We start from the raw sequence: 12,518 nt of genomic DNA, 5'->3' as shown, positions 1-12,518 counted from the left end.
AGAAATATTTTATATTTAGAAGGTTGACTGGTATCATTGAAATCTTGACCCCATCTGATTTATAATAAAACTGGAAGATGGGTAAAATATTATACTTGTTGGTTATTTTCTAAAATCGATATCAACCGCGATTTCATATAAATGGCTGGAAGTGAATTACTGGATTTTAAAAAATGGGTTTGCCGGAGGGGTTGGGGTGGGGGTTAGCCTTTTGGTTATGAAAGGTCCTTTGACATGATATTTATGACACATTAAAAATGCATATAGGCAAAAAATATCGGTAAGCAATTCAAACAAGTTACCCATGATCGTTGTAACGTGATTTACGCGTATATTAACATTATGAGAACCTCGTTTGATTTTTATAGATGTATATCTGCAGATACTGTAAAGCTGATTTCTGTTACCCTCAGATGAGGACTTACCGTTCACAATTTGGCCCGATTCTCTAAATACCCTAAATTTAATAAACAACAATAAAACGATATCCGTCGAGCACCAGCCGCTTCAGCGTCAATTTCTAAATGAATATACGATACGATATTGATAATTAGAGAACCCGTCGTATGGCTGGCTAGGCTCAGATACTCACACGAACTGGTAGAGTGGGGGTATCCCAATTTCAAGTCAATCAGTCGTATATTGTCGATTAGGTTTACACATTCGAGTCAGTCAACTTAGATTGCAAAGTTAGCGATAGGTAATAAATCAGACGATAATAGTTTCTAGAAATTTCGATATAATAGAGTTGAACGGTAGCTTTGAACGAGAGACGATAGATAACAGAGAGAACTGATTGTGAGTGTACGTCGGGACAAGCTATATAATGACAGAATGTACTTCAGACTACACGTTACTGGGCGACGTGGTTTTACCTAATTTTCAGGAACGACGCTACGGTAATTATTATTCTGTTAATTTAAAGTAAGAGAGTAATACTTTATAGGAATCGATAGTTGACAAAATTAACGATATCTCGGAACGGTAGTGACAAGAACATAATAATAGCGGGTTTTGGAGGAGAACGGTAGCGATAGAACATACTATAGCGATAATAACATTTACGGTAAGGAAGACGGAAAGGCAAAGTAACTGAAGGAAAAGTCTAGATTAGTTAGAGTAAGGAAGCTACGTGAGGTCTCCTGGCGTGTGAAATCCCGTTCTGCCTATGACTTCTTCGTTGAATCCAGCCCGTACGGCTGGAAACTGGAAAGTCCGAAAGTACGACTGGAAAGTCGCTGCACCTTATTGTCCAGGTTGCCTAACGTTGGGGACCCCGTGGCGGAGGCACAAGCTGAATGTCTCCCGACCAAATTTTCCTGGCTGGAGAGCGACGGCATAGGTCCTTGCTGACAAGAAAACAGAGTAGCTTCCACCGAGTGGCGTTGTGCTGGCAGCGTACGTCTGCTTAGGATAATAAAATTGCAGGAAGCTTAGAGAAATTATAGTGATCTGTTTCAAATTAGAGATGTGCTTATCTGATTGGCTGTGACGCTGGATATCATTTTTATGAGCGGTGATAGTTTTGTCGCATACCGTATAATTAGCTAACTAATGACTGTAGTTTTACTTATAAGACTTCATAAGCCAATCCTTGAATTCGCCATTGGTGATTCTGTCTCTGAGCTTTCGGTGTTGTCGTTATCTTGCTATTCTCTTGGAATGACAGTGTTGATTTTACAAGAAGACCGAACCGGAACTCCTTTGTTTTCATGTGCTTGTGGGCCAGAAACTTGTGCCCTTCGGTCATCTTGAAAAAGGGTTGTCTGATTTTGCAAATAAGTCCGAAAAAGTGGAACCCCACTAGCGACTTAGGTCATTTTGCGGGAGAACGTATGAATAGGTAGACAAGGTCACAAAGTATCTATAGACCAAATTTCATAAGATTTAATTAATTTTTGAGCAAACTGTGAGTGAAACCACGCGCCTACCATATTATCGCCCGCGTAGTCTCCCACTCGACTCATTGTCAGCTGACTTGGCTCCTGTGCTTCAGCCGTGAGCGTCAAGCAGTGTAGCCGTGCCGTTTACTTTTTTAAAGCGATATATCTTTTAAATATAAAATAATGGATAAATCTAAGACTAATTCTACAATAACTTCAATATCTACCAGCACCCATGGTTTAAAAAGAAAATCACGACGAGACAGATGGGAAGAGAATAAAAGGAAACTGAAAAAAATGAGATTGTTGAAACGTCGCAGGAGTATCTCAAAGTAACAAAATCAGCCGGAAATAACCGAAATCCTTTCATAGCTGAAATGTCTGCATTCCTTTTAGAAAATTGGGAAACTGCACTCGACCCACTATTTTTGAAAGTTCCTAAATTAAAAGATTCTGTGTTTAAAATTCAATAGTACGTTAAGTTACTATTCAAGCCTACTAAAGTTTTCTTAGCGTATAGGAAATACAGTGGTAGTCGTGTATGTTTCACCTATTTTTAAAATAATGCGGGTGTTTGCAGCAAAGAAAACTTAACATTAAAAAAATTTGATTAGTTATATTTAACGATGAGCAGTACAATGTTGAATTTTCAAATCGCTTTTTCTCGAAACGACCAAATTGCACTTAGGTTGTTCGTCGAGAGAACGCCTCATATAATACATGATGTTTTATATTTTGATATTCTTCTTCAACCCCAAGAAGACACACACGAGTCGTTCTGGGCATTTTCTAATAGCAGAATGCTTTTTAGTAAAAAAGCAGAAAATTTCTAGCAGTAGAATCCCACGGTATTTTATCGAATTGTCACCTGAGAAGTAATGTTTGAATTCTTACTTGCGTACAACTTTTATTTGCGGATTTTAGAATTAACTAGTTTTTCATTCCATTGATTTCGCCTCACATGGTTTTATACTTCAAGTATAGAAAAATGGACGTCTCTCCAGTTGGTTTTAAAACGTAAAAAAAAACCACTTTTCTCCAAAGGCAATTTAATTCCTGCATATTGAATTATTCTTCGGAAATAGGAATTTTTATTTCATAGGTTAATGGCAGTCATAGTGCAGTATCTTTTATTCGCTGTCTCGAAACGTCGACATTGAAATGTGACTGAAGTGAGAGGTACTATGAGGTGAAACCACGAATTAGCGACTAAAGCAGTGTCACTATTGCAGTAGTTGGCATACGGTTGTTACTGGGCAATGCGCGCTATGTGTTGATTTTTGATTGGTTATCAAGCAATGAGTGGAAAATCTATGTCATTTTCTCCTGCGTCACTAATCGTAAAGCTGCCTTGGAAATAAAATAATTGAAAATGAAATTATCGGTAGCTCCTCGAGAAGATAGAAGTCTACAAATCTGCTATCAATTTTAAGGATGATGAGCATAAATTGACATAAACTTATTCAAAAAGTCTTGATAAAGATTGTTTCTAATTGCCCGCAAAATGAGTTCCACTGGTAGTGGTAATTCTTTGCAGCCGGGTACTTGCAGGTAGATTATCCGGTCGTCTGGTATGTCTTTTATTTTGTTTTGTTAATCTCACGTCTCGCAGGGTGTCGAAGTCGGCGAAGAATTCACGAGAATTAAAGGAATGACAGCATATTTAGCCTGCAAGAGACGTTTTTGAGTGTGCTGCAGTATATGCGGCTAAACCCGTTCAGTAATAATGAAATTCCACGACGCCTAACTCCTTGGAGATTTAGTCATGTACTTAATATATTCACCCTTGCGTGCCGCTCTAGCAGCTTGAAGACGGTATACGAATCGGCGAATAAAAAATGTATGAGTAAAAAATTTCTTTAATCATCTATTTTTGAGCATATGAATTATACATTAGAATTGTGAAAGATTCAAAGGGGAAATTAAAATATACATTTCTGACTGGGAGAAATTTCTTGTGGTTACTGTATACTGTAAGCAATTTGATTTTTTCATCTCGAGGCTTTAGTCGCTAAATAAGCGAAATGGCAGAAAGATGGCTGTTTGGGCGTTGAACACATAGAAAATTTTTGCAGCGAACGAAGATGGAGTTTTTGAGAGAATTAATTTCTCCTCAAATTGACTCAATTTAATTTTTCTCCTTTACCTCAAACAATTTCTACTGAATCATAGTTTACCAGAAATAATTTTACAGCTTATGAAAATCTGCACATTTTCAACAAAAGATCGTCATGATTGGATGATTGGGGACGAAATGGTGGCAATTTGGAGAAAAAATGATTTTTTTAATCTCGCAAAAACACAATTTTCACGAAAATTTAAAAATATCTTACAAAATCGCATGACGATTGACGTGCCAAGAATATAAATCGATCGAAGGTGGTTGTCATAAGATGGTCAGCGAATCTATGTAGATTGGGCATATGTACATGGGTATTTCTACCTAAAGGCGGCCAATTATGGGTATTTTTTGACCTCTTATTTCTTAAACCAATTGCGACTTTTTTTTACGCAAAATGCACGTGAAAAAAGTAAACCCATAATTTTTTGTTTGTCCAAAAAAATGTTTGTACGCTAGTTACGAATTATTGCATTTTACTGTAAAACTAGAGCGTAAAGTTTGAGAATTAATATCTCGGGTCCCATCTACCGTAGAGAAATGTTGAAAAACGCGTTTTAAAGGTAATGAAAGATGCGTTTTAAAGGTAATGAATTTGTTAAAAAAAAATTGCATGGTGAAAGAATGAAGGATAAGCAAGCATAAAAAGAATCTTCGAAAATTGCGCCTACGCCGACATATACGTTTAACATATGGATATTATGGCAACGAACTTTGCTAAGCTGGACGAAGGTTGTTATATTGATATATTACACATACATAGGTGGGTACCTACATATACTCACCTAGCTGGAACAAACTGTGGCGGTGAAACTTTTCCTGTCTGCAAGCAGCAGAAGGTAAATGTATTATACAGACACAGCGACCTTTATGAAAGAAACTTCCAACAAAGAAAGACGAAAAGCGGGAGAGATAGATTACAGGGAGATAAATAGAAGGAAGAGGCGGGGTGGAGGGGGAGCTTCTTAAATGATAAATTGACAGTGTACCTTGGTGTGATAATGACAATTTTAAGGGATAGGGATGATTTTGTGTACAATTGATTAACCACTTATCAATTTTGGTGTGTACCAACGGATTTCAACGTTTCGACATTATCACAAGATAAACAGTTGCGATTATTTCTAAAGAATTTATTGTTTTAAAAAATATGCCCCATGATTTAATGTGTGATTTAATCGAATTGGTAGAGATTTCGCACGATGGGGCTTAGCCTCATGATTCTTTTGTAAGATTTTATGTCGAAATTTCGACTCGACGGACTTTTTTTCTAAAATATCATGTGATTTTAATGGAATCCACATAATTCCCTGTCATATAAGATTCTCAAATATGTTTTGAAAATATTGCTTGCGATTTGAAAAGATTTTAATATTGTTCTAAAACTGCTATTTGGAGCCAGGTAAACGTTGGTTCAAAAATTAAAAAAAAAAAAAAAAACAACCAATGATTTTAATGTTGCAAACACTTTGACTCGCAACTTTAAGAAGGCCACTTGATAATTTTTTATAAAAGAATGTTCAAGATCATTCTTTAATTGAGATCATTCTCTAAATGAATTTGCAATAAGTATCAAATATGAGATACAGAATTTAAACAAATTCCGACTAAACTCTACAAACAATTTTATACAATGCGAGCTTAATGTGTAACATACTCTTGTTATATATAAAGAATTGTGTGCAACAAGAAGGCAACGGTTGTATCACCTCGCGTATTTGCAATATTCTTCTTCGACTCACTGCAAACTTATGCTCGGCCCGAAAAGACCGAGTTTAGATCCTTGTTACGCAATATGCTATTACGCAATTAGTAACAAAATCGCGAAATGGTGATTCGCGTGCGAGCGCTGTACTTCCATTGCTCGCGCGCAGGCTCATCACCATTTTGTGGTTTCTGTAACATGTTGCAAAAAATACCAATCCCATACCAGCAACTATCGATGTATATGAAGCATCCGAGGACAGTAGGTATCCCATAATAATTTGCATCACAGCATCATTTTGAGTAACTTTACAATTATGCAGCAAGATATGAAGTGAAATTTACAGTAAAATGCTTATCTTTCAATCTGTTTCCTTGTGATTGATATTTTAAATATAAAAATATTCATACGCCTGACTGGAAAATTTTTGGATTTTATCTATTCATTTCATTTGCAGCTAGAATGAAATCCCTAAATGATAAGCATCTTGACATACGAGAATCGAGCTAATTCTCAGTGACATCACAAATAGGTTGCTCTAAGACAGTTCTCGCGCTTACCTGATAATAATCCGCTGTACACTTTCAAACGCGAGAACAAAATGTGCCTTTGCGCCCCTAGCGGCCGACGCACAAGTTACTCAGGAGTAAATCAGAATTCCGAAATTAAACTTATTGAGTGAACACTCTGCAATACAAGAGGATCTCAAGGCCATAAATAGGCTTTCCCGTATGGGGATTAGGACATGTGGCACCAAAATAGGTTATAAAAGGGTGTCGAATATCATAATACGTATAAATATTGAGCAGGTAGGTCTCTCCAAGTTTTCAAAAGGACCAAGGATTTAAGAGTGAACCATTGTAACTGCCATCTTTGTAGTCGACGGCAGCGTTGACTAGTGGTCAACGTAGGAACTTCTTCGGTCAGGAGCGTACATATATGCAAAATCATTTATGGTGCCTTTGGGGTCCCAAATTTCTGAATTTTTTTTTTACGAAAACATGTGCAGAACATCAATTCTTCGGTATCAAAGACTGATTCACAATCAGTTGTAACGACTTATGGTTTTCTGCTTTTATTTCTGTGCCGTATTCCGGAACAGAAAACTCCGTCACATCTAATCAACGCATGTAACAGCATCATGATCAATCCAAAAGAATAAATCAATAACAAACTTGTTGATCATTCATAGTAATATTTGCTTACACAGAGATATGTGATTATTCGACGTAATAACGTAGCCTTATCATATTCTTTAACTCTTTCAGTCATAGTGGGACCGCTACGGTCCCACCTTTTGAAAAATTACCTCAGAGCTCTAGTATTGAACCAAGGCCTCTGAAAATACGTATCTAGGGGTTTTTTGAGCCGCTGATCACGAATATGAGGTCAGATTTCGAAAATTCAAAATGGTGGATCCGCTATAGTCGAATTAATTGGGCAATGTGACAATAAAAATTTCAATCACGTAAAATCTTACTTGATCAGGAATATTCCTTCAAATATACATTAGAAATAAATATTTCAGTTAATTTGAGATGAAATTTGAGATAATTAATATCTTTGGTTCCTTATCATTATCATTGATGTATATATATATATATATATATATATATATATATATATATATATATATATATGTGCGTGCGTGCGTCATAATAGGGATATCGAAAAAAAACAAGTAAAAGAAAAAAACAATAAAAAACACAAAAAACAAAAAAAAAAAAACAAACAAAAAAGTGGAATTAGATGCTCTCCACATCCTCGTCGTTAGTTCCGGGTAGGGTTAAGAGGGAGACACGAATATAGACAAAGAAAGACAAGATGGCATTTGCCATCTTGGATTCAGAAATTATGAAGGTATGACTTCAGATTCGTGATCAGCCATTCCAAAATCCCCCAAATGACTAAATTCAGGCCAAAATATTGAGCAGAAAGATGTAAGATATAAAACTTGACGTCCACCATATCGGATCCGCCATTTTGAATTTTGAAAATCTAATGCTGGATTCGTAATCAGCGATTCCGAAAACCCCCGCGTACCAATTTTCATCTAAATCGGTGCAGATGAAAAATGCATGACTGAAAGGGTTAAAAAGAATAGGATTAGCAAATAGATCCACTAATATTCTGATATAGAACAGAAGTACGCATTTATGTCAGTATCAAAGTATACAGGATAATTACTTGCCAGTTTTTTTATTCCACTTGCTATTAATTACAAAATTTTTCCAAAAATGCTTTCAAAAATCGTTCAACAAAAATATCATGTATCATTAGAGTAGTCCTTGAAAAGCTTACCTGAAAAAGATCTCCAGATCGGCTCCAATAAAAAAAAAAAAAAATTAAAAAAGTTTTTCGAATATTGGATGATGGGATCGATCGTCAACCTGAAGCAATGAATAATGACTGCGAATTGGGAATAATGACTGATTGATTTGTAATTAAATTAAAAATGATTCGTCTTCTTTTATCCGCAATATTGAAAGAATTTTTTCGCCAAAGTTTGACTTGTTTCAGTAATGTCAACGTACAAAACAACGATTTTTTCCTCATTTCCCTGCTACAAAGGAAATACTGTTGAAATAGCTGATATAATAGTTCACTTTTCACATAGATTTTTCATCGTCAATGATTATTAGCGGTTTCTACCCAAATTCGAAACTCAAAATGAATTTATGCTCACAGGCACCCTTTCCAGTCGAACTAGAATGCCGAAACTTTTCACTGATTTTTTCTAATTTTTTTTTAACCGATCTAGGAGGTGCTGAGCCGGTTTAAATTCAAATATTACCTTTTTAAAGATCACTAATAATTATACTGAACAATGCTACATGCGTTGCTTCTTGTGCTGTCAAACTGATGGCCCTCTCAAAATCAAGCGTGTACCCGACGCATCAATCAATCTTCAGCGTCAGAGGTCTTGTAAAGTAAGAAACGGTTATTTCGAAAATTGCTTTTCTATTGGAGATATTATGCAAGATATTTCTCGTATGAGTTGTAATTTGAGAAAATGAGATTCAGCAAATCATATGCAAGTTATGTGGTGTATTGAGCTATGTCTATCTATCATCCAGAATGATCACGAAGATCTATACACTCACTCCATGTCATTTTCGTCGCATTTCCATACGTGCAGAGTATGACCATCAAGGTTGTTAACTTCCCACATCACACCATTTTGGAGCTGTTACCGTAAACGATATGGACTGCCTCAAAGTTGTCTTGAAGTATTAGCTTCGTACAATTTTGTACATTTTCAATCAGTGCTTTCTTGGAGCTCTTGCTGGATTCATTTTGTGCCTTTCGAACTTCCAGGCTGTCTTCAAGCCTTCAAGCGAATAAGCTGTAGATCTCAACCATGTTCAGTATATACCTGGCACAGTAGTCTTGTCAAGATCAAGGTACCTCACAAGAAAATTAAGATCTAATCTTCATTACGCTTTCGAGGAAGCACAGATGTTACGCGCCGTAGTGTAATATTACGTGGCGTATAACATTTTTTGATTAAAACATATAATGTATGCAAACAAACTGTAATCTTAACTTTTTCAGTTTTATTGGGATGCTTCAATTCATATCATATAGGGTTATCCAAAAATAGAAAAATGCACCAGATTATTGCTATTTTCTAAACATTATGCAATTAAAGTGAGAATTACAGCTTAGAAATGGATTTTAGAATTATAATTATTAATAAAAATGAAGTTAAATATGAAGAAATTAGCGGCGGGAAAGAACGCCCTGGCATTGGGCAGGATGTTTCGTGACGTCATAATTGGGTAGATTCAAAAGATCATAGTGTGAATTTACATGGACTCGGCATATTTTGTGTTCTGTACTTTGTATTTTGATAAAAAAATGAATATTGGATTTGTCAAAGCACAGTCGGATAATCTTCCGAAAGTAACAGTCTTAATGGTCACGGAGTTCTTCTCGGAAAGCGAGTGTTTTGATTTGGTTGAAACTAGTGGTGTCAAGGCTCGAAGGTAGGTACAGTTTTAAGAAAATTTATTTCGGATCTTACCGTTAATATTTAACGGTAACGACAATATACGGCGTTATAATTTATTTCATCACATTTTCTATTCACATGCTTCATGAAATAAAGTCGTGCTGATGGTGCTGTAAGTAATTTCAGTGATATACCATAACCTATAAAAATCATTTGACATCTAGAGCTGAAAGAGAGGATTATGGTGATGCCGCAGTTGGGTACGTAGAGCTCAGAAGAGAAGGACAATGCTGTGCTGTCCGTGGAAGAGTATGTCCTGAACATAGAGTAAATAGCAAAGCATATGCAGTTTCGATTATGGTCGATGAAGAAAATGAGTCAATTAAAAGCGTTACTTGTGAGGATTGCGCAGCATCGGCAGGTAATGTATTGTATATTGTCTAATTTAAACGTAAATGTACAATAAAGTATGAAATATTCCATTTTAAGGTGGTTGTAAGCATGCCATCGCTGTTTTGATGTGGGTCCACCGGCGTAGCGAAGAAACTGAACCAACAGCAACTGTATGCTTCTGGAAAAAGGCCCGCTTAGCTCAAGTTGCATCAAATGTTAGATCGTTGAAAGCAAAAGATATGCGGCAGTCCAAAGTTCAGACGGAGTTACCGGATAATACAACATTTTTTAAAACTCTGCTAGACGAAATGAAAAAACGACAATTCGACAGGCAAATCTCTAGGTATTATATTAAAACAGATTCCAATAAGGTTTTGTCGTTGCATAATATAATGCTCGAATTTTTTTGCTGTTCAGATAATACGGATGTAGAAAGTTTTCTGAGATTTGCAAGTGATACGATGACTGAAGATCGATGCAATCTGGCTAGAAATGAAACTCAAAATCAAAGCGAATCTAAATTATGGAACGAGTTACGGTATGGGCAAATCACAGCATCTCGGATATATGAAATAGCCCATTGTAGAACTAAGAACGGGTCGCTTGTCGAACAAGTTATAGAAAGCTCAAAAATCAGAGATACCGAACCAATGGAGAGAGGAAGACGATTGAAGAAAGATGTTGTGAAATTAATTGAAGAGCTATTGAAAACAAATATACAGGATTGTGGATTGCTGTTGGATTCAAGGTTCCCTATTATCGGTGCATCGCCTGATGGTGTAGGAAATGACTTTGTGGTAGAGATAAAATGCCCAATGACCTGTAAAGCAAAATCCAGATACATTACAGAGAATAATCAGGTGGCAAATAAATTCATGGCTCAAATTCAACTCCAGATGTTCATGAAAAAAGTAAAAAAGGGGTTCTTCTGTGTAGCTACTCATGACTTTGAAACTAGTCAATCGATTAAACTTATTTGCGTAGAATACGACGAAGATTTGGTATTAGATCTCATAGAAAAAGCCATGGGTTTTCGGAAGGAGAATATTTACTCACTCATTTTCAACGCTGCGACAGGTTAAAAAAAACAATTAGAGCCAAATATAAAAACTATATTTTTCAATATTGTCAAAATAATGAATAAAATTGTACCTATGAATGTAAAAAAAAATTGAAATATCACAGACATGTCTATGAATGTAATGTATTGTCATATACTGAACGGTACATTATACAGTATTATTGATTAATTATAGGTGATTGTAAATTTATTAGCCATGCTGCAATGATTACTATCTCATCCATAATGTCTAATGTTACATGATGAATTCCTGCGTGAGCTTTCAATAATGCAAATTCTCTGAATCTCCGGATAACTCTTTCCATAACCTTAGCTTTAGTCGGCTTCACGGAACTCGCAACACTTGGTGAACGGACTACAATGCATCCATTTTTTCTCAAAAGTGGTTCTATATGTTTGAAACCTCTATCAGCCATAACTGCGCAATTTTTTGGGAGCTGATTCAGGTATTTACTTTCTTGTACGATGACATTATCTGTCGTCCTGCCACCAAATCCTTTAGATACAAAATTGATTGTTCGATCTGGCGTTGAAGATAATAAATATTTCAGCGTATTACATTTTTTATACTCAGACCAAGTTACGTTCTGGTGAATCGCATTGCTAGGCTTTTGGATCTCGATTTCAAAACAATCAATTATAGATTGGGCATTACTATATCTGGCACGAAATGCTAATGGCAAATTCAACTTTATCGAATCATCTGATGGCCAAAGTATCAATGTTTGTAGAAAGTGTACCAGCAAAGGAATGGCCCGTCTGAATATTGTGTTAGCGTTGCTACTGCTAATACCAAATTCATCACCAAGTCTTGCAAATGTGTCATCTAGTCTCATTTTAGTTAGCGTTAAACAAATGTGCTCAATTTTTAATCCTGTTGCATCGTGAAGCAATTTTATGATAAAAAAGCTATTATCTGGAATTCCAACACACATTTTTGCTTTATTAGCAATGAGCAATAGTTTCATTTTTTTTATCTCTTGTTTTCGAATAGAATCATCTTGTTTCACTACTTCTTCACTCGTTTCATCAGAAGGCAGGTACTCGCTGCAATTTTCCAACGTGTCATCCAGGTTATATGCGTTACTAGACGTTGTAGATAACGCTTATTACTTTTTTGGGAGTTGTACAGTTGTTCGTATCGTTATGGGTGAACAACTCGCATCTCGGGTGATCGGTACGCAACTGGAAGCTTTGCTGCGGAATTTTGGTAATAAGCGCACTTGGACACTGAAATCTTTCTGTGCAGGTGAAGTTAGAGCTAGCACACTCGAGGAAGGAGAAATAGGGTGCGCGAACTCATATGTGAATGCTGTTGCTTCGTTGTCCGTAATATTTTCCGGTTCCTCATTTTCAGGCAACTTTAACTCAGCAAGACCCGT

General features: G+C 36.1%; 2 protein-coding genes across 6 annotated transcripts in view; both read left to right on the top strand.

Moving 5' to 3' along the window:
* The window catches only part of LOC124308743 (GTP-binding protein Di-Ras2), a 310,047-nt gene that overhangs the window by 128,134 nt on the left and 169,395 nt on the right, over nucleotides 1–12,518 (top strand). The window lies entirely within an intron of this gene.
* On the top strand, nucleotides 9,569–11,137 carry LOC124309448 (uncharacterized). Its single transcript, XM_046773112.1, has 3 exons — nucleotides 9,569–9,696; nucleotides 9,887–10,083; nucleotides 10,152–11,137. Exons 1-3 carry the CDS (start codon nucleotides 9,569–9,571, stop codon nucleotides 11,135–11,137), a joined length of 1,311 nt encoding a protein of 436 aa, XP_046629068.1.

The sequence above is a fragment of the Neodiprion virginianus genome, chromosome 7 (assembly GCF_021901495.1).
Source record: "Neodiprion virginianus isolate iyNeoVirg1 chromosome 7, iyNeoVirg1.1, whole genome shotgun sequence".
Lineage (NCBI taxonomy): Eukaryota > Metazoa > Arthropoda > Insecta > Hymenoptera > Diprionidae > Neodiprion > Neodiprion virginianus.
Note: the sequence above shows the minus strand (reverse complement) of the source record. Positions and strands in the feature narration are given on the sequence as shown.